At 47.7% G+C, this 27,069-nt stretch overlaps 1 protein-coding gene across 5 annotated transcripts in view; it reads left to right on the forward strand.

The window, feature by feature from the left end:
* Window positions 1-1,108: 1,108 nt before the first annotated feature.
* The window catches only part of LOC117358224 (cyclic GMP-AMP synthase-like), a 66,198-nt gene continuing 40,237 nt past the window's right edge, over window positions 1,109-27,069 (forward strand). For 2 of the 5 annotated variants that reach the window (XR_004538970.1, XM_033939899.1), the window contains exons 1-2: window positions 1,109-1,893; window positions 15,207-15,432. Coding sequence is in view for 4 of the 5 variants with exons in the window: in XM_033939899.1 (XP_033795790.1) it covers window positions 1,279-1,893; window positions 15,207-15,432 (841 nt within the window). In the remaining variant the exon portion in view is untranslated. Of the gene's footprint in view, window positions 1,894-2,302; window positions 2,539-15,206; window positions 15,433-27,069 lie in introns of those variants that run through there. The other 3 variants (XM_033939898.1, XM_033939901.1, XM_033939902.1) reach the window with 3 other exon arrangements.

Raw genomic sequence — 27,069 nt, forward strand, 5'->3', positions numbered from 1 at the left:
AATGCACCAACGGTGGGGGTCAGTAATAGAAATCACTTTTTTAAATCCAGTGATAGGCAGGGACATAGGGTCGGAGCGTCGCTGCAGCCGCGCCCAGAGCTCCGGGTCAACAACGAACACAGTAAAGTTTTGGGTTTTTAAAAAAAAATTGAACCATGCCGCACAGCGACCCACCTGAAAATAAAAAAATTGAAGCAAGCCGCGGTGCAAGAGGCACTCCGATCTCGCAGAGCAGAGGAACAGGACTTCTGGCTCTGCGGAAAACGAAGAACTGAGGCCATGCTGAGGAGACGCGCACCCTGACTCGGGCAGGAAGACACATGTGTATGCGCGGTACACTCGCAAGCTTGAAGATCTTTAAGCAAGTTTGCTTGCGACAGTGTCCGATCGGTGCTCCGTAGATGACGTCACCCACATGTAGAGAATATGCTGCCTGCTTGTCCTGGGATAAAAGGCCTTGCTCCCATTCCTATAGTAAACCAGCTGCAATTTTTCCTGTTTCTGTGGATTTAATGTGGTTTGCTGCAATTTAAGGCAGGAGCCCACTCCCATGTCATTCTCTATTCAGAACAAATATTATGCAAATTAAATGCATGTTTTTTGTGTGCCCAGTAGCCCTATAAAAGAGGAAGGGAGCTGTGCCTGTACAGCTCCTGATTGCTGAAGCTCACAGTAGTTTATTGAAATGTTTTGTTTTACCACCCCACATGGACAAGTTGTTGTGCATCTGTTATGTGAGTGTGTATCTCACACCTAACAGATGTGTTCTGACCACAGTGCAGGACATACTCTTACATAATAAGCACAAACCAGCTTCAGATCTGCAGGAAAATTTGGGAGGTTATACAGTGTTTATTTTAATAATACGTTTATAAAAAGTTATCAGTAGCATCTACCATGATTGATAAAAGCACTCCCAATCCTACCCATAACCCCTTTAAGCACTGCTGGCAGAACCGTCCTGCAATTACAATTCGCTACTGTACAACCAGTCTTACTGGCACAGCAAGCCTAAAGCCTGTTTTAGAAAAGTTTCGTTTTCCCTGCCCAGGAACTGAAGTCAAGCTGTGGGCGGAGGAGCTCTCGGTTATAGGGACGACCGGCCGTCTCTGTCTCAGTAGGACGGGGGACAAGGCGCAGGGTAGGACTCGTGCACCGGATCCGGCGGGAAGGGGACAAGCGAGCACTGCCGGCAGGACTCGGGCACCGGAACCGGCGGGAAGGGGACAAGCGAGCACTGCCGGCTGGACTCGGGCACCGGAACCGGCGGGAAGGGTGATGGGGAGAGCTAACAGTACTCGAGCACCGGAACAGGCAGAAAAGAGAAGGGGGACGGGGAAAGCGAGCACTGCCGGCAAGACTCAGGCACCGGAACCGGCGGAAGGGGGGACGGGGAAAGCGAGCACTGCCGGCAGGACTCAGACACCGGAACCGGCGGGAAGGGTGATGGGGAGAGCTAACAGTACTCGAGCACCGGAACAGGCAGAAAAGAGAAGGGGGACGGGGAAAGCGAGCACTGCCGGCAGGGCTCGGGCACCGGAACCGGCGGAAGGGGGGACGGGGAAAGCGAGCACTGCCGGCAAGACTCAGGCACCGGAACAGGCAGAAAAGAGAAGGGGGACGGGGAAAGCGAGCACTGCCGGCAGTACTCGGGCACCGGAACCGGCGGAAGGGGGGACGGGGAAAGCGAGCACTGCCGGCAGGACTCAGACACCGGAACCGGCGGGAAGGGTGATGGGGAGAGCTAACAGTACTCGAACACCGGAACAGGCAGAAAAGAGAAGGGGGACGGGGAAAGCGAGCACTGCCGGCAAGACTCAGACACCGTGGCCGGAAGGAACGAAAGCCAGAAGGCGAGCGGGCGGGGACGCCGAGGACCGGGCTCAGTCACCGGTGAGAAGGAAAGGGAAAGGCGGCGATGGGGCGCCTGGGACTCCCTCGCAAGAACCAGGGGAAGAGAGAGGCAGAGCGGCGGGCGCTGGTGCTAAAACTCAGTCAGCGGAGCCGGGAGCGGCGGCGGCGGCCAAGGGCACAGAGGCCCCGGATCAGTCGCAGGCGGACGGCCGAAGGAAGGCAAGGGGGAAAGCGGCGCTCAACGGGGGCAGGACCCAGTCGTGCGAGCGAGACAGAGCGGGGCCGGCGGCGGCGATGTTGGGCAACATTCTTCCACAGCAACCTGGAGAGGAGAAAGGGAGGGGGGAGGAGGCGGGGGCAGGCGGGAGCCAGGACGCTGTGGACGCCGCTCAGTCAGTGAAGCCGGCGAGAGGGAGGAGGAAAGGGAGGGGGGAGGAGGCGGGGGCAGGCGGCAGCCAGGACGCTGTGGACGCCGCTCAGTCAGTGAAGCCGGCGAGAGGGAGGAGGAAAGGTGGGTCATGCCCTGCCCCGTGCTTCGCTGCTTTGGCCGAGACGCTCAGGCAGCACGCGGAGACCATTTCCCGCGAGGCGGCAGCTCGCGCGATCCCGCTGGTGAAAATGATAACGCACGACGCGTTCAGCCCCTTCGCGATAGTCTGCACCAGCTGGGAGGAGGAGATCCAGGTGAGACGCCGCCGTCTGTACAGTGCCTACAATAAGTTACTTCCCGCTAGCGGAATTCTGCCCACAGTGTTTCAAAATCCTGCAAAGTTTATTTGTAGTGTTTGTCACAGAAGTCCCCCCTCCCTCCCATCCTATCCTAAGGCCTCTTTCTCTCTCAGGCTCCAGCCTGTTCTGTTTCTTCGGGGGTAAAGCACGGACCTCGCGGATCTAAACCCGCACGCAGTGGCGTACCTAGGGTATGTGGCACCCGGGGCCCATCATTTTTTGACCCCCCCCTCCATGTAAAAAAATATTTTTTGTAATGACCATGAAACGGAATAAATGGTCAGAATAGAAACAGGCAGTGAAAATTTTCTTATATTCCAACATAACATAACATAACATAACATAAATTATGTCTGAATTGTCATGACATCAGAAGTACATATGGAGTAGTTGCAGGTGATGCTTGGGACAGTTCTGATTGTGTTAGTTCGGTTTTATGTGTTTTTTGAATAGAAGGGTTTTTATTTCTTTTTTAGTCAATGTTTATTTATTGAATTTTTACAAAATTACAAAGTATGGAATAAAACAATCCATAATAGTGGAAAACAAAAGATATGCCAATGAATGGAATCAACAAATACAGAAAATGAAATGCAGAACATGAACATGGATTCGTACATTCCTTAAGAAATTTTCTTCATAGCATATCTTTTTTTTTTTTAGTCAATGTTTATTTATTGAATTTTTACAAAATTACAAAGTATGGAATAAAATAATCCATAATAGTGGAAAACAAAAGATATGCCAATGAATGGAATCAACAAAAACAGAAAATGAAATGCAGGACATGAACATGGATTCATACATTCCTCAAGAAATTTTCTTCATAGCATATCTAATACAACAAACTGTATCCTAACTACCTAAACAAGCACGTTCCAGGTAAAATAAAGGGAGAGAGAGAAATAAGTGTGAGAAAGAAAGAGAAAAGAAAAGAAAATAAATAAACAAATGAATGAGTAAGTAGATAGACGAATAAGTAGATGAGTAAAAGAAAAGGGGGGAAGGGAGAAGAAAGACTAGAGAAGGGTCCACTCAAGGGAGAGAAGAGTGCAGGTAGAGTTTCAGTAGATTCCATCTGAACTGGAAACGAGGAAACCTATTGGAGGACTTCGCCAAATACGCTTCAGTTCTGTACATGAGACAAACGAGGTTCCACCAATGTGAGTGTGAAGCTTTGGATAAATCCTTCCAATAAGTGAGAATAGTCTTTAAGGCCAAGGTGAGTAAAATATCAAAGAGAAGATGATCGGAGTCTGAGAGATCACCAGATATTGCGGAAGATTTTAGTAAGAGCATTTGGTAAGTCAGTGGAATATTGATCTGGAAGACTGTGCAAACTGTAGCCCAAACTGAGGACCAGAAGGAGCTGATTGCTGGGCAAGAGAAAAGAAGGGGCTTAAGAGTACCAACTTCAGTTTGACAGGTCCAACATTTATTGGAGTAAGTGGGGTTGATTTTATGAGATTTGACTGGGGTCCACGGAGTTCTGTGAAGCAAGAAAAACATATGTTGAAGGATGGATGCAGAGCGGGACGTTCGAAAAGTGGATTTATAAACCATATTCCAGACTTCATCGGATATTTGAATCCCCAAGTCCACTTCCCATGAGGAGTGTAATGGGGTTAACGAGGAAGGAAGGAGGGATTTGAGAAGTTTATAAAAGTGTGATGCTGTATCTAATCTAATCTAATCTAAATCTTGGGTTTATATACCGCATCATCTCCGCAGATGGAGCTCGACACGGTTTACATGGTTAGGGAAGGAACGGAACTACAGTGGAATTATATAAGTATGAGAGAAGAGAGGTTGGTGTGAGAGTGCCAGGAGCGGGACGGGGTTACGTTCTGGAGAAGAGCCAGGTCTTCAGATGCTTACGGAATGGTAGAAGGGGGCTCAAATTGCGGAGAGGGGAAGGGAGACTGTTCCAGAGCTGAGTGATTCTGAAAGGGAGGGAAGAGCCAAGTTTACCAACAAGGGAGATGCCTTTTAAGGAGGGGTAGGATAGTTTTAATTTTTGAGTGGATCTAGTGGAGGTTGGATTTGAGGAATTCCAGGATAGAGGGATAAAAGGAGGAAGGATACCATGGAGGATCTTGAAGGTTAGGCAGGCACATTTAAAGTAGACCCTGGAAATAACGGGAAGCCAGTGGAGTTTGGATAGGAGCGGTGTGACATGGTCAAATTTACTTTTTGAGAAGATAAGTTTGGCCGCGGTGTTCTGGATTAGTTGGAGTCTGTGGAGGCTTTTCTTTGTTAAGCTTAGGTAAATGGAATTGCAATAATCCAATCTGGAGAGGATAATGGATTGTACGAGGACGGCAAAGTGTTTTTGGTGGAAGCAGGATCTCACTTTCCTCAGCATGTGAAGGCTGCAAAAGCATTTTTTTATCAGGGAGTTGAGGTGGTCGTTGAAGGATAATGATGAATCTATGGTGATGCCCAGAACTTTGCTAGAGAATTCCAGCTGTAGAGAGGAGCCTGTGGGCAGTGGGATGGAAGTGGGTAATTGATCAAGTTTAGGGCCGAGCCAAAGTAGTTTAGTTTTGGACTCGTTCAATTTCATTTGTACAGTGTGAGCCCAGGATTGAAGTTTGGTTATGCAAGAAGAAATGTTAGCTGCGAGATTGGTGAGGTTCGCGTCGGTCTCGATGAGGACCAGGATATCGTCGGCGTAAGTGTAGAGTGTTTCTAGGGGGGATAGGTGGAGAAGATTCAGGGAGGACATATAAATGTTGAAGAGGATGGGAGAAAGGGGGGAGCCTTGTGGGACTCCACAAGTCGGTTTCCATGGGGAGGAAGAGGAACCATGTTTGGTGACGGTGTAAGAGCGAGAACGTAAGAAGTTCGAGAACCAGTCAAGGACTGTAGAACTAATGCCTATCTCGGAGAGTAGGAAGATTAGAATGTCATGGTGGACAACGTCAAAGGCAGCAGAGAGGTCGAATTGAAGGAGAACGGCAAATTTTTTGTGAGAGTGAAATTGTTGGATCTTCGAGATTAGGGAGGCCAGGAGGGTTTCGGTACTGAAGTCGGGTCTGAAGCCGTATTGATAGGGTAGGAGGACAGAGAATCTTTCCAGGTAGGCTGAGAGTTGGGAGGAGACGATGGACTCTAGCAATTTGGTTAGGAGCGGAATGTTTGCTATTGGGCGATAATTGGATGGGGAGGAGGGGTCTAGGTCAGCTTTCTTCAGTAGGGGGGTCAGTGCAATGCGTCCCATTTCAGGGGAGAAGAGGCCCGATGATAGGGCAGAATTTATGAGTATGGTGAAAGAAGAGATGGCCTGTGTGGGTATTTTCTCAAATAGATAGGATGGGAATGGATCCAAGGTGCAGTTACAGGATTTCAGTTTCAGGCAGAGTTTGAGGACCTGCGAATCGAATACTTGCTCAAAGGTAGTCCAGGATCTGTTGACTGGGACGGGGGTGGGGACCTTTGTAGTAGGATCGGGGGAAGCGGGCACCAGAGGATTGTAGAAGACTACGGGAGGGAAGGAGCTTCTCAAGGCGGTGACCTTTTCATTGAAAAAGTTTGCTAGTAGGTCCACTGATGGGGAGGAGGGAGGTATAGAAGGGTTGGTGTTGGGAGTTAAGGAGCGCCAGATATTGAACAGCATACTGTTCTGGTTTTTTGAACTGGAGATCTTGTCACCATAGAAATTTTTCCTAGCTCTTTTGAGTGTATTGTTGTAGAGTTTAATGTTGACTCTCCAGATTTGTTTATCTGCGGGGGATTTAGATTTTTTCCAGATGCGTTCCAGGGATCGACATTTTTGTTTTAGCATCCTGTGTTGTGGAAGGTACCAGGGGGCCTTACGGGAGTAGGAGATGGTTTTGGTGGACAGCGGGGCGAGAGATTGGTAGGTGGATTCTGAGAGAGTGGTCCAATTGTGCCAGTTGGTTGCAGAATCTGATGGCTTAGGATTGGATGAGAGAGTGTCAAGAAATTTGGACCAGAACTGATCACTTGAAATTTTCTTGCGGAAAGTAATGGACTTAGAGGGCTGAGGAGAGGTTCCAAGGTGAGACATGAAGATGGGGAGACAGAAGGTTCCTAGGTAGTGGTCGGACCAGGGAACGTGGTCCCAACGGATGTCATCGGTTGAAGTTTTGTAATCCGTGAGATCGAGGAAGCTGATGAGGTCTAGTGTGTGGCCTTTTTCATGGGTTGGAGAGGGGGCAGGGGGGGAGAGGCCGAGAGAGATGAGGAAATTATTGAAATCGGATGCATCATTGCTGGAGGTGTCATCAAGGTGGAGATTGATATCTCCGATGATCAGTAGTCTTTGGAACTTAAGGAATGCGTTAGATATGGTCTCGTAAACAAGTTCGGAGGAATTGCTCCAGGGGGTGGGCGGGCGATAGAGTAATAAGATACCTAGTGGGTGTAGATGGAGCTCATCATTGATTGAGGCTAGCATATATTCTAGTGAGTGGTGGCTGCCTTTTTCGAGAAGTTCAACATTGAAGAAAGATTTGTAGAGGAGTGCCAATCCGCCTCCTTTTCGGTTTAGTCTAGGAGAAAAGAGGCCTTGGTAGCCCTGGGGGCAAATCTCGTTTTGTGTAAAATAATCATCTTTTTTGATCCAGGACTCTGTGATACAGAAGAATCCAGGATCGGAATCTGTGAGGAGATCTTTCATAATTTGGGTCTTGTTACATACGGATCTGGCGTTGCAGTAAAGTATCGGGACTGGGGTTAGAGAGTCAGGGGCATAGTTGGGAAGGTTGGCGGGGGGCACAGGCTTTAAATAGGCGAGGTTGGCTTTGCGGGGTTTATGTTTGTGAGAGTGACTTCTAGTGCGCAACAGCGTGGGGATTTTGAGGCTGGGGCAAGTATTAGTGACATTTGGGGAGTCTGGTAGATTGGGGGAAGGGGGTTTCAAGCAGAGGGTGATCTTAAGAGAAGAGCAGAGAAGGAGAAATAGGAGCCAAAAGGGAGGCTTCATGTTTGAGCTTGGGGAGCCTTTTTTGCTGGGAGGCAGGGCTTGTTTGAGTCGTGTGTGAAACAGTTTGCTAAGTAGGGAGAGTTTTTTTGTTTTTTTTTTTTTGGATAACACTGGGGGGAAAGAGTGGTTAAACCCGAATCCCAGCAGTGAGAGCGGATTTACCTCTGAAACTATTTATCTTTTGGAACCTGAGCAATAGGGTATTCCATGCGGAATCGTATGCAGAGGGGGCTTAATCGGAGGGGTTTAGCAAGGGGAGGCTGCACTGTCGGGAAGCCAGGACTGGGCGGGGACTTAAATGAGTTAGTGGGAGGAAGGGTGAGCGGGGAGGGGGTTCAGGTACTGATCACGGAAGGAGTACAGTTTAGCATCTAACAGTTTCCAGTAAAATACAGTACAGTTTAGCATCTAACAATTTCCAATAAAATATAATGAAATACAATGAGTTCCAATGAAATACAACTTTGGTGGTTGAACGGTATAGCGCTAAGGCAGGAACAAAGGGAAGAATACAGTTCGGTATAGTGGCTAGCTATTAATGTGAAGGGGACGGGCAAGGATCACAGTAATGGGTGCAATATAAGAACAGACGATTTGAGTCTAACAAAATTCAGAGAGGGAGGGGGAGGAGGAACTTAGAGCAATGAGGAGGGAGGGGGAGCAAGAAGGTGGAAAGCTACCTCTTTCCTCTGTTTTTGTAAAGTCGCTGGGGGAGGAGAGATTGTTCGGCGGACCTTGGGGGTTGAAGGAAAAGGTCAGGCGCAGTGGCAGGCAGATCCGCCCGAACCGAAACTGTAAAGGCAGGAAGGCTTTCGACGGTCACGCAGTGGGTTGGAAGGGCGCCTTCGTCGGCACGCCGAACGGCTGCACGCCGTTCGGAGGCTTGTTTTGTAGGTCCGAAGTCTCCCGGTGTTCAAGTAAGGGGCGGAGCAGTGCTCCCACGCACCTCACCTCTCTGGAGCCTGGAAACTAGCTGGTAAGGGCTGGGGGAAGATCTTATATGTCTGGCTGGATCGTGGCAAAGTAGTGGCGGCTGGTCCTATTGCTGCTTAGGTGTAAAAACAGTTGATCTTCTTATCGAATTGTAGGGGGGGCGGATCTCACATTCCTGGCAGGTTCTAGGTCCTGGCAGGTGACCTAGTGCTAAAAATTGATGGGAAAGGGAATATAAAGAGGGAGTAGAGTTTACTGGAATAGGTAAGAGGCCTGATTTATTGAGGGAAGATTTCAGCTGTAACCATTTATAGAAATGAGATTCTTTGATTGAGAAGGAATCCATGACCTCACTGAAGGTAAGAAAAGACCTATCTGGTCGACATAAGGATCCAAGGTCCCAAATTTGTTGTTGAAACCAGGAAGGCCAGCAGATGGGTTTTTTATCTATCAGAAGACATTTGTTATACCATAAAGGGCAAAAGGAAGATTTGTTCCAAGGTGTGTCCAAGTGGGCATCAAGGTCCATGAGGGTTTTGTGTGTGGTCGCCATGATGGGATTACGGGAAAGATTTGGGGAGTAGTTAGTACCCAGAAGTCTTATCAGCGGAAAGGGAGACATCAAAGACATTTCTAGGCGCAACCAATTGGGGTGATCATTGGGGGAAGGGGATACAAGCCATTCAGCCCCTTGTCTGAGGATAAAGGCTTTATGGTAACTGAAGAGATCTGGAAAGTTGACTCTGCCTTGTAAAGTAGGGGTTTTCAATTTTTTAAGAGAGATTCTATGGGGTTTGTCATTCCATAGAAAACTAAGCATTCTAGCTTCCAGTTTTTTGTATACAATAGGGGGGAGCAATAGAGGAAACATATTGAAGATATATGTTAATTTCGGAACCACAACCATTTTTAAAGAGTCGAGACGGCCCCACCAAGAGAGATGTAAGGGAGACCAAGATGACAGGGTGGTGGAAATCTGACTTAGAAGAGTGGAGCAGATTGCTTGAGTAGTGGAAGGTAGGTCCCTATCGAAAGTGATTCCAAGATATTTGATTCCCTTAGAGACCCATGTGAAAGGTTGAGAGGAGAAAATAAAGGGGATGCAAGAATCATTGAGGGGCATGAGTTCTGTTTTGTCCCAATTGATTTTATAGCCTGAGAGCGAAGAGAAGGAAGTAATCAATTGCATTAAAGAGGTCAGTGAGGGTTCCGGGTCAGACAAGTACAGGAGGACATCATCTGCATAAGCCGAGATTTTAAATTCGATATTGGCGATAGTTATGCCTTTGATGTCTGTGGACTGTCTGATGGCTGTTAGGAGAGGTTCGAGGGCTAAATTAAACAAAAGAGGGGACATTGGACAACCTTGACGGGTGCCTCTGTGGAGTGGAAACTGCGAGGAGGCTTCGTCATTAACTATTAATTTAGCAGTGGGAGACTGGTAAAGCAGTGAAATTAAATGAATGAAGGACGGAGGGAAACCATATTGAGCTAGGACAGCGAAAAGGTACTTCCACTCTACCCTGTCGAACGCTTTCTCAGCATCAAGTGAAGCAAGAACAGCTGGAGTAGTGCTCGTCCGGGCAAAGTGAAGTACATGGCATAGGAGTCTAGTGTTATCAGCTCCATAGCGACCCTTCATAAAACCAACTTGGTCTCTGTGAATTAAGGAAGACATAACTTTTTCTAAGCGAAACACAAGAATTTTAGCAAATATTTTATAATCTCTATTTAACAAAGATATAGGGCGATAATTCTTTACTAACTGAGGGTCTCTGTTCGGTTTTGGGAGAATGATGATATTGGCTTCTAGAAAGCGATTGAGTCCATGTGGAGTTGATTGTAGATCTTGAAAGTAGGAAAGTAAATGAGGCGTGAGGAGGGTAGAAAACGATTTGAAAAATTCTGATGAGAGGCCATCAGGACCAGGCGCTTTGGCTGAAGGTAGAGAGGCTATGGCCTGAATAACTTCATCCAACGATATTGGCTGTTGAAGGGATTGTTGCTGTGTTTCTGATAGTGCAGGTAGGTTCAGTCGACGAAGAAAATCAGTGATGGAACTATCAGATGAAATATTATCAGACGAGTAGAGCTCTTCATAGAAAGAGTGGAAATCATTTAGCATATCTTTGGTAGAAGTGTGAATGCTGCCATCAGAGGACTTGATGTGGGTGATCTGGTTTTTGAGCGTTTGCCTTTTAGGTAAGTAGCCAGGAGGTGACCAGTCTTGTTGGATGATGAGTAATATGTGGCAGATCGACGAAAGATGGAAGCTGATGCAAGGGAGCTGAAGATTTCGTTGTATTGAAATTTTAATTGTTGAAGTTTCTTATATAGAAGAGGATCATGTCGATTGTACAGTTGGGATTCACTTGCGTGCATATCAGTTTCAAGTTGATGCAAAGTTGATTTACGTTTTTTGAGTTGGAAAGCTGAAAAGCTGATTACTTCACCTCTAAGCCAGGCTTTATAGGATTCCCAAACGGTTGAGAAATGCGATACTGAGTTGAGGTTATTGGTAAAGAAAGTTTGAGATTCTGATTTGATATGAGAGAGGAAGGTCTCGTCATGTAGAAGAAAGTTGTTTAGTCGCCATTGTCGAAATGAAGGATTGGCGGACCAGTTGAGGGTGCAGGATACAGCAGCGTGATCTGAAATTGTGATATCATGAATTTGTGATGAGGTGACAAGGTTCACAATGTCTTTGGAGCCCAAAATATAGTCAATTATTGAATGGGACTGATGGGGAGCAGAGTAGAAGGTGTAGTCTCTAGTGGTGGGATGGAGGATTCTCCAAATGTCCGACCATCCATGGAGGTCCATGAGTTTGGTGAGAGCCGCTCGAACCCTCAGTTTGGCAGGACGGCAAGTAGAGGAGCGGTCGATGAAGGGATCTATCGGAAAGTTGAGGTCTCCTGCAAAGATGGTGTTGGTGGTCGAAGAAGAAGTATTGAGAGATTGAAAAGCTTGGAAGAAGGAAGGGTCATCCGCATTGGGGGCGTAGACATTGAAGAGGTTCAGAGGTTTGCCTAAAATGGATCCCGTGATTAGAGACCATCTACCATTAGGGTCAAAGCTGTGTGAGGATAGCTGGAAATTTAGATTTTTCTTTATCAAGGTGATAACTCCATTCTTTTTGTTCTGAGCTGGAGCGGCAAGGCAATGCTCTACCCAACCACCAGTTAGTTTCTGTGCTTCATCCAGAGTAAGGTGGGATTCTTGTATTAAGCAGATGTCCGCAGCAAGGTGCTTGAAGTAGTGTAGAATCTTCTTCCTTTTAATTGGATGATTGATTCCTTTAACATTGAGAGAGACAATATGAAGTTTAGTCATCAAGGCGACCTTGCAGCGGTGTAATCCAGATGATAATGGAGATAGGAGAGTGGAATACTGGTAGGAGCAATGGTGGGTATCTCATCCACGAGGGAGGAAGCAAAGAAGGAAAAAACTAAAACAACACAGGAAACATGCTTGTAGACCTTGAGAAGAATAAAACAAATGAAGATCCAAGAATGGGATCGCATGCTGGCAAGAGAGGCTCAGCAATCTCTCCGCAATCAGCCCCATTGTCAGAACAAATGCTGGGTGCGGCCCCGCAAAGTGAAAAGTGGGTTAAGCAGTTTAGTGCAGGAGATCAGGTCATGACTCCTATGGTTTCATCCAGATATTTTTGAAGATCCACTGGATTGTCAAAATTTTTGGTCTGGTTATGGTATGTCACTCTCATGCGGGCCGGGTAGAATAATCCATACTGCGCACCTATGGACTTTAGCTGAGGTCGCATGGAGAGAAAAGCTTTTCGCATCTGAGCAGTTGTTTTTGAGACATCAGGAACAAATAAAATGCGTTTGCCATCTGCCATTAAATTTGAGGCAGACCTTGCAGATTGGAGAATTTGGATGGCTTGAGGGTAGCGTAGTAATTTTATAACTACCAGCCTGGGAGGCTTAGCAGGCGATGGTGGGCCCGAGGGAACCCTGTGCGCTCTCTAGAGGTGGAGAAAACTGAAGTTTCAGTGTGTCAGGGATGAAAATATGTAAAAACGCCATCATATCAGATCCTTCTATTAATTCTGGTAATCCAATGAGGCGCACATTGCTCCGACGCATTCTATTAGATAAATCTTCCAGGTCAGACTGCAAGGAGGTGATCTTATGTAAGTCACGCTGGATTGCCTGGTATTGAGAATCATGTGCTGTAAGCCGTTCCTCAGCTAGATCTAGACGAGTATTATGGTGTTTTAGCTGGGACATTATGGTGCCCATCTCATTTTTAATTTCAGCAGTGGCAGCGAGATTCTCCTGCATTAGTTCGCGGAGAACTTGCAGGTCTTGTGAGATTGAGGAGTTAATTTCGGGCGTGCAGGAGGATGAGGCCTTGTCGGGAGATGGTGGCTGATGTTTAGATCGCTTTGAGGCAGAATGCGACGTGCTGGGAGCCGCGGCAGAGGAGGAATCTGTCTTACCCTGTTTAGAAGACATTCTGCGATGTTTTAAGAGCGATTTCCAGTCACTTTGAAAGCTTCGGGGGCCGAGCGTGGAATAAGTTTAACGGGGCTGAGCGGAGGAGAAGAGCTAAGCGGCCATCTTACAGGCAGGCACGTGATGCCTCCCAGGGTTTTTATTTCTTTTTGAAGGTTTTGCAGTCTGTGGTTGATGTCAATTGGTTGTAGGGTTGGGGGTCGAGTGTTGCAGCTCGAATGGCTAGGAGGTTGTCGAACAGTTTTTTTCTTTTGACGTTTTTGGTTCGAGGGTGTGTGAATGGTGCATGAGTTCTATGTCTGGTTGAGGTGGATTGAATTATTTAGCTGAAGAAATTAGTTACCCCCTCATCTCACACACATTAATTCTCTTCCATTTTTGTTCCCATTATAAAAAACACTGATAAGTTCCCAGAAAAAAAATACATTAAAATAAGAAGTGAAAACAAAGGCCCCTACAGATGAGAACATAACATAAGAATAGCCTAACTGGGTCAGACCAATGGTCCATCATGCCCAGTAGCCCATTCTCATGGTAGCCAATCCAGGTCACTAATACCTGGTCAAAACCCAAAGAGTAGCAACATTCCATGCTACCGATCCAGGGCAAGCAGACGCTTCCCCCATGTCTTAATAACAGACTATGGACTTTTCCTCCAGGAATTTGTCCAAATCTTTCTTAAAACCAGCTACACTATCTGCTTTTACCATAACTTCTGGCCACTTCATTTTTAAGTTTAGATCTTTCCTTTCAAACAGAGACCTTGCTAGATGTCAAATACAGCACAAGGTAACTTCACATGGACTTAGCTGTACAGGAAATGTGAATCTCCTCATACACCCACCATATAGTGCAAAAATGTGCAAAGGTCTGTTTTTTTCTTTCGATCACTACATAGCCTAATGCCACACAAGCAGCGCTGTTACAAACATATTCTGTAGGTCAATGCTAAGGATAACAAAGTTTCCTTCTTTGGACCAGAAGGAGATACTGATAAACCACTGGAAGAGATCCCAAAACAACACCCAAAGACCCACTCAGTGTGTGAACCAGTTGAGTGGAGTGGACTAACTGGGGGGTGGAAATGGGCCCGGAGTTTGCTCAGCAGAATTTCCCAGACCACCTCTTCCTCTCAACACATTGACACGGTGCCACCACCACCACTAGGAACACCTCACTGGGTAAGCCAGCTAAGCTATAAACTTTATAAAACACATTATTATATTTTCTTATAAAGCACATATTTTAACTGAACTCTCTGACATCCTCAGCCTTTCCATTCACAAAAATAGAAGAAAGAAAAGTTCCCATTTCCTGCTGTCTCATGTCCCCAGCCTATACAATATTTTTTTTCTGCAAACTCTTCAAAAGTCTGACCAAATCCTCGTTTTACTTGCATTATAAAGTACTGAGGATGCCATCTCTCCCCAATCCCAGGTCCTAAAGTCTAAGACAGTAGCGCAAACTAATGCTGCCAGATTCAGGAAAAAAAATTTCGATTCGATTCAGCCTATTGAATTGGTTTTTCAATTCGATTTTCCTGCCCAGTTGGGTGATTTTTTTCAAAACTCCTGATGGGTTTTATAGCTTTTTCACCTCCTTTGGCTTCTCCTAACCACACTGGCGCTGTGGTGTAAATAAAATAAAGAAACAAAAAGGACTTTTCCTCTCTCTGTTAAATCCTAGCTCAGGTTTGCAGTCCAACACCAGCTCTGGCAGGATACACATTTCAAATCTGACATATTATAATCACAAAACAGAAAATAAAATTAATTTTTCTACCTTTTGTTGTCTGGTTATATTTCAAATCTTGTTGGTCCAAGGCTCTGGTTTTCTTCTGATAACTTGCTTGCCAGGGTCTCCTTCTTTCTTCTTTCTGCATGCTAACCATCCATCTGCCAACTCTGTCCTCCCTTTCCATTTCCCTTCCCTTCTCTCCCCAGGAAGTCTGGTATCTCCCTCCACAGATCCACCTTTTCTTAACTACCCTTTCATCTGGCATCTCTCCCTCCTTCCCCACCACCCCAGAGTCCACCATCTCTCCTTTTCTTTTCCCAATTACCCTCCTATCCAGTATCTCTATCCCTCCTCCACACCATCCCTTGTGTCCAATTTCTCTCCCTTTCTGTTCCTTCCCTCCCTAAATCCCATGGTCCATCATCTCTCTCCCTCTCCTCTATTTTCAGACCCATTATTTCTTCCTCCCCCTCCAAAGTTTGGCGTCTTATTTGGCGTCTTATTTTTTTCTATTTCTGCAGATTTTAAAGGACAATGAGTTTAATATCATGCTGAAAATATCTTCTCTCCCAAGAGTTCAGTGCAACGAATTGGAATGTAGTGAACGTGATGTATATTCTGTGAAATTAAAAAGGGAATCAAATTCAAGAGATCTAAACATCTTTCTCAGTGAAAATGAGAATTTGTCATCCAGCAAGATGCTCTCTGAGTTGAAGGAAGTTATGGAAAAAATAATAGCAAAGCAAAGTAAGCAATTAGTATATTTAAAGAGCTTTAAAGATGAACTGTGATTAGATTTTTAAAAATATGTACAAATGTAAGGGGTCCTTTTACTAAAGCACGCGCTAAATGCTAATTTGTCCATTATATTCTATGGACGCTTTAGCGATGCAAATATTTGGCTTGTGCCAAATCGGCTAGCACACCTTAGTAAAACAGGGGGTAAATTAATACTATATTAAAGTCCATTTTTTAATTTCAGTTGTGGGATCACAACTTCTAATAATACTGCATTTCTATAGTGGCATAAGTATAGCTGTGTATACTAAGAAGCATTCCCGTAGTAATAGCACAAGCCAAATCACCACTAAATGCAGGACCACAGGTTTCCAAAATACAAGGGTAAATCAAAAACTAAAAGCAAAAATACATTTTAACAGCCGTAATAGAAGTAACTGCAAGCAATTGAACATATCACTTTCCCACATAGTCCCCATGCAAGACGACACATTTCTTGTATCATTCAACTTGCTTCTGCATTCCTGCATATAAGAAGTTTTTCAGCTGCTGTCAAAAGCCAGGTAAGCACCGCTTCCTTTACTTCATCATGGTTTGTCTTTTGTTCTCCGGGTTGCAGTGATGCATCCATGTCTCAACACTGGTAACAATTCTCTCCAAAATACTCGGATCTTCTTCATATCATCTCAGGATATGGTTTGCAACCTCCACATGCTGTTGCTTGTTCAGATCAGTAAGCTGTTTGGGAGCCCATCGTGTGCCGGCTTTAGTGTATCCCAAGTCATCATGCATTACGGCAAATGCAGATCCATAACCGATATCCAAATTTGCAGCCAATTGAGATATTATTTGTCGGTTTTCCCTAATCAAGACATCCGCCCTATCAATGTGCTCTGTGCAATGTTGATGAGCGACCGGAAGGACCTTATTCGGTTATACCTGTTCTTCCTGCTTTAAATCTTTTCACCCATACACAAACCGTTTGTTGATTCCTGAGTGGAGTAGAATGGGTACAAGTGGATCAATTTTTCACTCCGCCAAAAATTACAAAGACTAGGGCACACTCGATGAAGTTACAGGGAAATATTTTTTAAACCAATAGGAGGAAATTTTTTTTTTTTTACTTGGAGAATAATTAAGCTCTGGAATGCGTTATCAGAGGATGTGTGCAAATAGCGTAGCTGGTTTTAAGAAAGGTTTGGACAATTTCCTGGAGGAAAAGTCCATAGTCTGTTATTGAGAAAGACATGGGGGAAGCCACTGCTTAACCTGTATCAATAGCATGGAATATTGCTACTCCTTGGGATTTGGCCAGGTACTAATGACCTGGATTGGCCACCGTGAGAATGGGCTACTGGGCTTGATTGGCTATTGGTCTGACCCAGTAAGGCTATTCATAGGTTCTTATGTCCATACTGAGTCAATATGCAGTGGTGAATTTCCACATGTTTATTCCCTCTGCCCAAAGTATACTTCTGCACATTGTTCTTCGATGGTGTAATCTTGCAAAGGAGCGTCCATGTTTCTGACCTCATGACTGCCATATGACTAAAGGCCGAGTACTGCACTGTGCGTGGATGAACTACCCAACAGACAATGTATAAGTACATATGTTGCATTTCACTAGCTCTGCTCCAGTTCCATAATTTAATAATTGCCTTTAATTTTTGATTTGCCCTTGTCAAAGGTTTTATGTAATCTGTGACCACCTTTCTCATTTTGCTTGTGTTCTTCCATCAGGCTGGCTATATTTCATTAGTTGTTTTATTTTTGATTACTTTGGTGAGCCGTAGTAATTTTTTTTTCCCACCAACAAAAAGATCAAATCAGCTGGAAGTGGTTTAGCAGCCTCATGAGGACAGACATTTCAGCTAGCATTCTGGATATACCTAAGTTCCCCCCCAAAATCCAAGACCTAGAAACCCTAGGCAATATAACACCTGGCAAGCATTGAACCAGGCCATGTGTTCAACAAGTGACAGCTACAGTGCTAGACAGTGCAATGCAGATATGAGATTTAGGCACTAAATATGCTAGGATGCTTAGGGAATACACAATAACCCACTATTGCATAAATCCCTTAGGGAGTAAACACATAGTTCCCTATAGGCTGCCTCCTGTCTTATCCCAGGATACAAAAGAGGTGAAACATAGAAACATGATGACAGATAAAGGCCAAATGGCCCATCTAGTCTGCCCTGTTAGTGCAGAAGAGGATTCTGTCAGGTGATGCTTAGCTTCTGGAGCAATGCCTGCACACAGATGAGGAGGAGCCCCGCACAGTTAGTGTGGAAGACATCTCTCAGGTCGCAGAAGGGCTGGAACAATGCCTGACACCTGGAGCGATGCCCAGCAGATTGAGTATAGGAGAGATTTGGTTGGGGAGATAATGAGACAAGAACACTGGAATAGTTACAGCCAGGGCTGCCCTCTGGTTCAGGCCTCTGCAATCAGATATGAGTTGCAGGCAGGATCTGACTCAAGTTGTAGGCCTCAGGAACACCTCTGTTTCATAGAAGGCACAGCCATAGAGCAGATTAGCCAGTCCCCAGAGCAGAGCAGAACCTTTGGGACCTCCAAGAATGCTTCTTTATACCCTCTGGTCCCAGGGCTTATGTTAGAAATTACCATGCAGCTGTGGTCATAAAGTGCTCTTCCCCAAAGAAAACTTAAAAACTCAGAGTCTTTATCAATAATAGTAATTTTTTATTGTACTTTTTTCTTTGTTAAATCAAAACGTTAGGGCGAATACAAATTAATATAAGGCACATAAATAGTGCCTCTTAAAATAAAAGAGATACAAAGAATTCACATACAATAGAAAAATGGCTCCTGAGGGCCAGAGAGCAAAGAGTCTAAGGGCTAGATGCACTAAAGCCTCCGATCGTCGCTAAACCTGTTTAACTGGTTTAGCGACTGATTGTATTTGCTGACCTGATGCTCTAAATAGGCTTACTGTATGGTTTTCCGTATGATCCTACATTCTCCAATTCTGGCATACGAATGAGATCATTAATATTAAAACCAGGCATTCAATTGATGACCTAACCTTGCATGCCAGAATCAGGTCAGTAGGACTGACCCCAAAAACCTGACAGGTCTATTAGACCTGTTGGTCTGCCTGTTTTTTTTTCATATTTTTCTACAGCCCATAAAAAAAAAAATGCTGTGCCACCCTCCCCTGACGACCCCCTTCTGAAATGGAGGCAGGAGGAATGCCCACTGCCTCCTGCCACCATGACCCCTCCCGTGCCAGCCAAAATTGGCAGGAGGGATGCCCACTTCCTCCTGCCACTGTGAAACCGCCTTGCACTGATCCCCCCTCACAGGGCCCCCTGAACTGACCTCTCCACTCCCCTGCTCTCCTTCCTTAAAAAAAAATGGGCAGGAGGGATGCTACTCTGGAAGATCTGGATGTCAGCTTTCTACCTAAGAGCCTAAATTTGGCTTCCAGAACTGCTCTCCCACATTTTCCTATGTCATTAGTACCTACATGTATTAAGACGGCCGGCTCCTCCCCAGCACTATCTAATATCCTATATAAGTGATGCATGAGATCTGACACCTTCGCACCAGGTGGGCAAGTGACCAGACGGTCCTCATGTCCACCAGCCACTCAGCTATCTACATGCCTAATGATTGAATTTCCCACTACAATGACTGTCCTAACTCCTCCCTTCTGGGCAGAAGCTCCTGGAGATAGATCATCAGTGCAAGAGGGTATTGTGTCTCCTGGTGGACAGGTCCTGGCTATGGGATCATTTCTTGCATCATCAGGATGTTCTCCTTTTAGGAAACCTCCCTCCTCCAAGGCAGCACAGGGGCTGAAGGTCTCCTCTATGTACCTCTTTGTCTCCCTCAGCTTCTTCAAGTCTAGCCTCAAGGGAATGGACTCATTCTCTGAGAGCCGGGAGTTCTTTGCAGTGAGCGCACACATATAATTTCTCACCAACTGGGAGATAATCATACATGTGACACTTGGTGCAAAAGACTAGATAGCTTCCCTCTTTCTGCTGGACTATTGTCTGTATCTTATTATTGAGCTGCTTAATTAAATCCTATTAAGATACTGGGAATGTTAGACTGGTATAGAGAGCCTTAAGATAATTTGTATGCTTTATTTAGTGTTTGAGTCTTAGCAAGTAATGAAATATATTAAGAATATGTAATAACCAGTTCGCCTGTTGTCCTAAGTAGGATAATTGACTATTTAAATTAAGACTAAGTAAAGGAAATGAGCTAAGGATGGGTGAGTGGGAGGGAATTCAGACTAAACCAGACCCTGCCTACCAGAGACTGTCTAGCAGAAAGTTCAAGTTTAAAAACTATGGGCTAGATTCACCAACCACTTAGCGACCCCTTTGCGGCCTGATTTTCCTCCGACCCGATTCACTAATCTCTGTTCCGATCATCTTCCGATCCGATCCACGCATGCAAATGAGGGGGAATGGAATTCAAATGTAGGCAGGCAGCAATTCACTAAACAAATCGAGCACTGACTGGGATGGCTGATCAACAAAAGAAGTGACTGCTGGGGACCAGTCGCTCATTGCTTTCCGACTGCATCTCCTACCTGGATTCTCATAGAAACATAGAAGATGACGGCAGAAAAGGGCTACAGCCCATCAAATCTGCCCACTCTGCTTACCCACCCCCTGTCTATGCCCTAATGACCCAATTTCCTTATCTTGACCCTCAGGGTCGCTATCAGAAATTTCTGGGCCCCTTACTGAGCAATCCTATTGGGCCCCCCACGCACCCCTTTCCCCCCCCCCCCGACCCCCTTTCTTCCATGGGCCGAATACAAACATACTTTTCTCTGTCACCGCACTCTTTGACCAAAAGATTTGTAAGCCTGCAACCACGTCAAGGTAGACTCTTTCAGCAGGGCCCTAACCTAAACTAATCTATACCTACCTATTCTAAACTAACATATGTCTAATACTGAACTAATAACAAACTAACAAACATCTGCATAATAAATAACTAATAAATAATAGTGCTAGTAGCTATAATTCACTTTTGAATGTAAAATCTCAGTTAAGGATTTCTTTTGACCTTTGTAGGCCAGAAGTAGATCACAATTGCACAATATTTTTTGTAACAAGTGTTAAATGTGTTTTTATAAATACTGTAAGCTTAATAAATATATCAGAAAAAACTACACATCTGAGCGCATATCTGAACATACACATCTATATGATCCCATCCTCCTCAGCTTGCCTATAGCTGCATCATGCATGTTAAAAATGTACGATATGTTGATATGTGCACCTTCCTTCCTTCCCATCCATCCTCCTCAGCCTGTCCTTACACATCCACAGCTGCATGTTAATGATGATGTATATGTTATGATGATAAATAAGTGCATATGAGCACATCATTAACATGCAGCTATGGATGAATATAAAAAAGAAACAATATTCTGTACAATTGTCAATTTATAAATCAGCATCTTCTCCCACTCTCTTCCCCATTTCCCTTCAGCGTCCTCAGCCCACTCTCTCTCCACTTTCCTTCAGCGCACGCACATAAAAACAAGCAAGTAATTTATATCATTTTCATTCTATTCATTCATAGAAATTAAAGTCTAAATAATGCCAGTCACATAACAAAACATGATTTTACAAAAATAATTCCCTGCACAGTCAAGCCTGCAAGGATTATTAGATGTCTTTAAGCAGCTCCCCTCCCTCCCTCCCCCTTACCTTTGTGGCCAAGTCAAAATGATCTACCAACAATAAAATTTTAAAAACACAAAGCATGCTGTACGCAGAGAAAATGTTAATTATCATTTATGTTCCGCGGGTTTTCAAAGAGGTCAAGGCAGATAACTTTATGCAATGTCACCTCAGTAACAACTATACAAAAATAGACAAATATTCCCCCTCCCTTTTTACTAAAACGCGATAGCGATTTTTAGCGCAGGGAGCTGCGCTGAATGTCCCACGCTGCTCTCAACGCTCATAGGCTCCCTGCGCTAAAAAACGCTATTGCGGTTTAGTAAAAGGGGGCCATAGTGCAAAATATAGACAGCATATATAAATTCTCAAAGCAGATACATTTTGATCACTAAATTGAAAATAAAATCATTTTTCCTACCTTTGGTAATTTCATTAGTCTCTGGTTGCACTTTATTCTTCTGACTGTGCATCCAATATTTCTTCCCTTCTTTCAGCCTCCTGTATGCTTCCTCTCCTCCAGACCTCATTCCCTCCCCAAACTTTTCTTTGTTTCACCCTGCCCCTTCTTTCTTTTTCTCTCTCTCCATACCCCCTTTCTTTCTGTATGTCTGTTTTTCTCTCTCTCTCACCCTGCCCCCTTCTTTCTTTCTCTCTCCACACCCTCTTTCGTTCTGTATGTCTGTCTTTCTCTCTCTCTCTCCGTGCCCCATTTTTCTTTGTTTCACCCTGCCCCCTTTCTTTCTTTCTGGCTTCCTGTCCCCTCATTTCTTTCTTTCTCCCTGCCCTCCACTATGTCACCACCATTGGGAAAATGCTGCCACCGCCACTGGGGAATAGGCTGCCACTGCCGCCATCAGGAACAGGCCGGCGCCGAGTTCGCCCTGCTTCTCTTCCCCGCGGGGCCGACCAACTCTCGCCACCCGACGTCAATTCTAACATCGGAGAGGACGTTCTAGGCCAGCCAGGCAGCGATTGGCTGGCCCAGAACGTACTATCCGATGTCAGAACTGACGCGAGTGGCGAGAGTTGGTCGGCCCCACAGGGAAAAGCAGGGAGAACTTGGCGCCGGCCTGTTCCCGATGGCGGCGGTAGCACTCAAGTGGCTAAAGAGCCGCAGTTTGCCGGCCTAGGGAGAACACTGGAGGGTGGCCAGCTGTGCACCCTCTTGGGATATAAACCCGGCGCGGGGCGGACCGCCCCTCTCCCACCTTGGTATGCCACTATCTGTACCTCACTCCCTATGACCAAAAATTCTCCTTTCTTCTATTCCCCGTGTACACAACCATCTCTTTCCTTCCCTTCCTCTCTCCCAAGTCCATGCCTTCTGTGTCCAAAAACACATTCCCTCCCCCACCTCAGCATCTCTTTTCCTCCCTTCCTCTCTCCCAAGTCCATGCCTTCTGTGTCCAAAAACCCATTATCCCAGGACAAGCAGGCATGATAGTCTCACTTGTGGGTGACGTCATCTACGGAGCCCCAGCGCGGACAGCTTTTCAAGCAAACTTGATTGAAGTTTCAAGTTTGCTACACTGCACCACGCATGTGCATGCCTTCTTGCCCACTAGAGGGCGCATCCCCACCTCGTGGTCCTCAGTTCAGTTTTTTCCGCGGAGCCAGAAACCCTGTGGAAATTGTGCTCTATAGCTTTTGCCTTCCGACACCGCGGCTGAGTGTATTCGCTCGGTCGCTGTGCTTGCTTTGTTGTTTTTATTAGTTCGTCTGTTAGTTTTCGTCGTTAAAAAAAAAAAAAAAAAAATTTGTTCCGTTCGGCTCCGGGGGCTCCCAGTAGCCGCGGCCGCGGAACCTCGTTCGTTCCCGGCCCTTTCGGTTTTCATGTCCCGTCCCTTGACGGGCTTTAAAAAGTGCACCCGGTGTGATCGGTTGCTCTCTATTACCGATCCACACCGGTGGTGCTTGATCTGTCTTGGTCCTGAGCATCCTACGGATTCCTGTGATAGGTGCTCTACTTTTCAGTCTAGAGCTCTCCGCCGACGCCGTGCCCGAATGGCGGAGCTCTTCGCTGTGGACTCCGCGGCGGGGAAGGCCTCGACGTCGGCCTCGGCTTCATCCCCGGCATTGACCTCGGCCTCGGGTCCCTCGACCTCGCCGTGGACACCGGCTTCATCCAAGCCTACTACCTCGAAGCCTGCCCAGGGTAAGTCCTCGCTTCCTTCCTCGACTCCAGGGTCTGCGACGAAGCCATCCTCGGGCTCCTCGACGGCGGGTGGGTCGTCCTTGGCCCCGCCCCGAGCGTCGAAGTCGGGTGCCCCGAGGGAATACTCGAGACCGAGGTCGCCCTCCAGGGAGCACCCGCCGGCCCCGGACCTACCGGCCATGATGGCGGTTCCGATCTTCCAGGACTTGTTCCGAGCGCTTATTGCCTTGGAGCTGTCCAGGGCCCTCGCGCACCTGCAGCCGGCTTCGGCCTCGACTGCCCCGGCGTCGGCGGCCTCGGTCTCGGTACCCTCGGCTTCGGCCCCCGGGGCCCTCCCGGCCTCGACCACGACCTTGCCCTCGACCTCGGTCTCGGTTGACCAGCCTGAGCGGAGCGTGCGGCCTTGGGACAAGGTGCGTCGGGTTAGGAGGATCTCTTCCACTTCCTCTTCATCGAGGTCCTCCCGGGGCTCCTCGCTCTCGGGCCGGCCTCGGGCAAGGCGTCGGCCAAGGAAGCCCAAGCGTTCTCGGGGTTCTCCTTGGAGACGTGGTCGCTCCTCGCCGACCGGGGGTGAGACGTTACGTGTCTCGGAGCTCTGCCTCGAAAATCCGAGGCTTTTCCGTTCCTCCGAGGGAGGGGGTTCGAGAGACTCCTCGCCCAGACGGAGGGTGCAGGCCTCGGTGCCTCGTACCCCGGGGACTTCCCACAGGGGCTCCTCAGGGCAAAGGCGGTCCCCGACCTCCTCGAAGTCACTAGGTGTGGCCTCGTGGGGATCGGGGTCTGGTACTGGTAGGGAGCCTCGGTATTCCCGCGAGGCTTCCCCTTCTTTTTTGGCGGCTTGGGCTTCTCGAACTCCTTCCCCGCCTTCCAAGCCCTCATCCTTTTCAAAATTCGTGCTGGATATGGGACGTGCTTTGGACCTGGACTTAGTCTCCGGTTCTCAGTATACGAAGGAGTTTTTGGAGGAGCAAGACTTGCCCTCTCCCCCGAGAGAAACTCCTCGTTTGCCTCTCAATAAGGTCCTCCATCAGACCTTCCTGAGAAATTTGGACTCCCCTCTTACAGTCACAGCGGTGCCGTCTAAGATGGAATCCAAGTACCGGACCATCCCATGTAAGGGCTTCGATAAAGCACAACTGTCTCACCATTCATTGCTCGTCGAGTCGGCGCTAAAGAAATCACAGCCCTCGAGGGTCTCGGCGGCGGTTCCTCCCGGATGGGAAGGGCGGACCCTGGACAAGTTTGGTCGCCGCCTCTATTCCAATTCATTGATGGCTACCAGGGTCCTCAATTATGCTTTCACATTTTCGTCCTATCTTCGACACATGGTGAAAGACTTGCCCCGTTATCATGGGGTCATGCCAGATTCCCATAAGGAAAGTTTTGGTACTTTTGTGGCCAACTTGTCCCAATTGCATCTGTACCTGTTTCACGCAGTTTACGACGCATTTGAGTTGGCCTCGAGGGTCTCCGCCTTTGCAGTGGCGATGCGCCTGCTGGCATGGCTCCGTACGGTTGATATGGACCCGAACTTGCAGGAGCGTCTGGCCAATCTACCGTGTGTTGGATCGGAATTGTTCGACGAGTCCCTGGAAGCGGCGACCAAACGACTGTCGGAACATGAGCGCTCCATCGCCTCCTTGGTCCGTCCTAAACCTCGGTCCCCGCCGCAGAAACCATTCAGACCTCCCCCGCGGCGATACCCGCAAAAGTCCACGCCGGTATTCTCTAGGCCTCCGCCCCGGCGCCCCCGCAACAGGGTAGAGCGGGCCAACCAAAACCTCAGGCGCAGGGGGCGTCCAAGCCGGCGCCGTCTTTTTGACGTGATGTGCGGATGGGGGCGGGCCCCCTCTGCACTCTCGCCGGACCCCCTTCCCTTCGGGGGTCGGCTGCGGGCCTTTCATGCGGCCTGGACCGGGATCACCTCAGATGCTTGGGTGCTCCGGATCATCTCCGAGGGCTACTCGCTAAATTTCTCAGCCACGCCGCCGGAACATCCACCGGGGGCTTCTCCGTGCAATCGAGCCCAGCTTCCTCTTCTCCTCGCGGAAGCCAGGGCCTTGTTGAGCCTTCGGGCGGTGGAGCCGGTACCCCCCGACCAGCGGGGGGCGGGTTTTTACTCCCGTTACTTTTTGGTCCCAAAGAAGACCGGGGACTTACGCCCCATTTTGGACCTCCGGAAGCTCAACAAGTTCCTGGTCCGGGAGAAGTTCCGTATGTTGTCGCTTCCGGTTTTATACCCTCTTTTGGAGGAAGGGATGTGCTCCCTGGACTTGAAGGAAGCATATACTCATGTTCCGGTGCATCCCGCCTTCCGCAAGTTCTTACGGTTTCAGGTGGGGGAGTTGCACCTTCAATATCGGGTCCTCCCCTTCGGACTGGCTTCGTCCCCTCGAGTCTTCACGAAGTGTATGGTGGTAGTCGCTGCAGCCCTGAGATCTCGGGGGGCTACATGTCTTTTCCTACCTGGACGATTGGCTGATCAAGGCATCGACCAGGGAGGGGGTTATCTCAGCGACCCAACAGACTATCATCTTCCTTCAACGTCTGAGGTTCGAAGTGAACTTTCCCAAGTCTCAGTTGTGCCCGGCTCAATCCCTTCAGTTTATTGGAGCCGTGCTGGACACGGTTCGCCTCAGTTCGTTCCTCCCCCCCCCCTCGGTTGGAGGCCCTGCTTTGATTGAGTCGCCAGTTTTCGCTGATGCCCGTAGTATCGGCTCAGCGCATGATGATTCTTCTGGGCCACATGGCATCGACGGTCCACGTCACTCCGTTCGCCCGCTTGCATCTGAGGCTTCCTCATTGGACCTTGGCCTCGCAGTGGCGTCAGGACCGCGACCCAGTCTCTTGTCCGATAATGGTGACTCCTTCTTTGAGACGCTCGCTCCATTGGTGGACCAACTCTTCCAATCTTTCCGGGGGTTTGCTCTTTCTCGTTCCTCCGCATCGCAAGGTCCTGACCACGGACTCCTCGGAGTACGCGTGGGGGGCTCATCTTGACGGTCTGCGGACTCAGGGTCTATGGTCGGCAGAGGACCGTCTTTGTCACATCAATGTGTTGGAGCTTCGTGCCATTTTTCTGGCGGCTCGAGCGTTCTGCCACTTGCTACACGATCAGGTAGTCCTCGTGCGGACGGACAACCAGGTGGCAATGTATTATGTGAACAAGCAGGGGGGAACGGGCTCTTGGTCCCTGTGCCGGGAAGCCCTGCGCCTTTGGGAATGGGCGGTCTCCCAGAACATCTTCCTATGTGCGGTTTACATTCAGGGAGAGAGGAACTGTCTGGCAGACAAACTCAGTCGTCTTCTCCAGCCGCACGAGTGGTCGCTGAACTCCCGGGTTCTGCGCGAGGTCTTCGACCGCTGGGGAACTCCTCAGGTGGATCTGTTTGCCTCCCCGGAGACTCGCAAACTGCCCCTCTATTGTTCTCGGATGTACTCCCGGGACCGTCTCGAGGCCGATGCCTTCCTTCTCGACTGGGGGGGGGAGGTTCCTTTATGCGTTCCCTCCTTTTCCTCTGATCTTGAGAACGTTGGTACATCTCAAATCGACCAGAGCCACTATGATTCTCATTGCGCCTCGTTGGCCGCGGCAGCCCTGGTTCTCCCTGCTCCTTCAACTCAGTGTCAGGGAGCCTCTGCTTCTGCCTGTTTTTCCCTCTCTGCTGTCTCAGAGTCGGGGTTCGCTGTTACATCCCAATCTTCAGTCTTTACATCTGACCGCTTGGTTCCTTTCCCCTTGACTTCGGTTCCTGTTTCTCAGTCTGTGAGGGAGATTTTGGAAGCCTCGCGCAAGGTCTCGACTAG

This window comes from Geotrypetes seraphini, chromosome 3 (assembly GCF_902459505.1).
Source record: "Geotrypetes seraphini chromosome 3, aGeoSer1.1, whole genome shotgun sequence".
NCBI classification, from domain to species: Eukaryota; Metazoa; Chordata; class Amphibia; order Gymnophiona; family Dermophiidae; genus Geotrypetes; species Geotrypetes seraphini.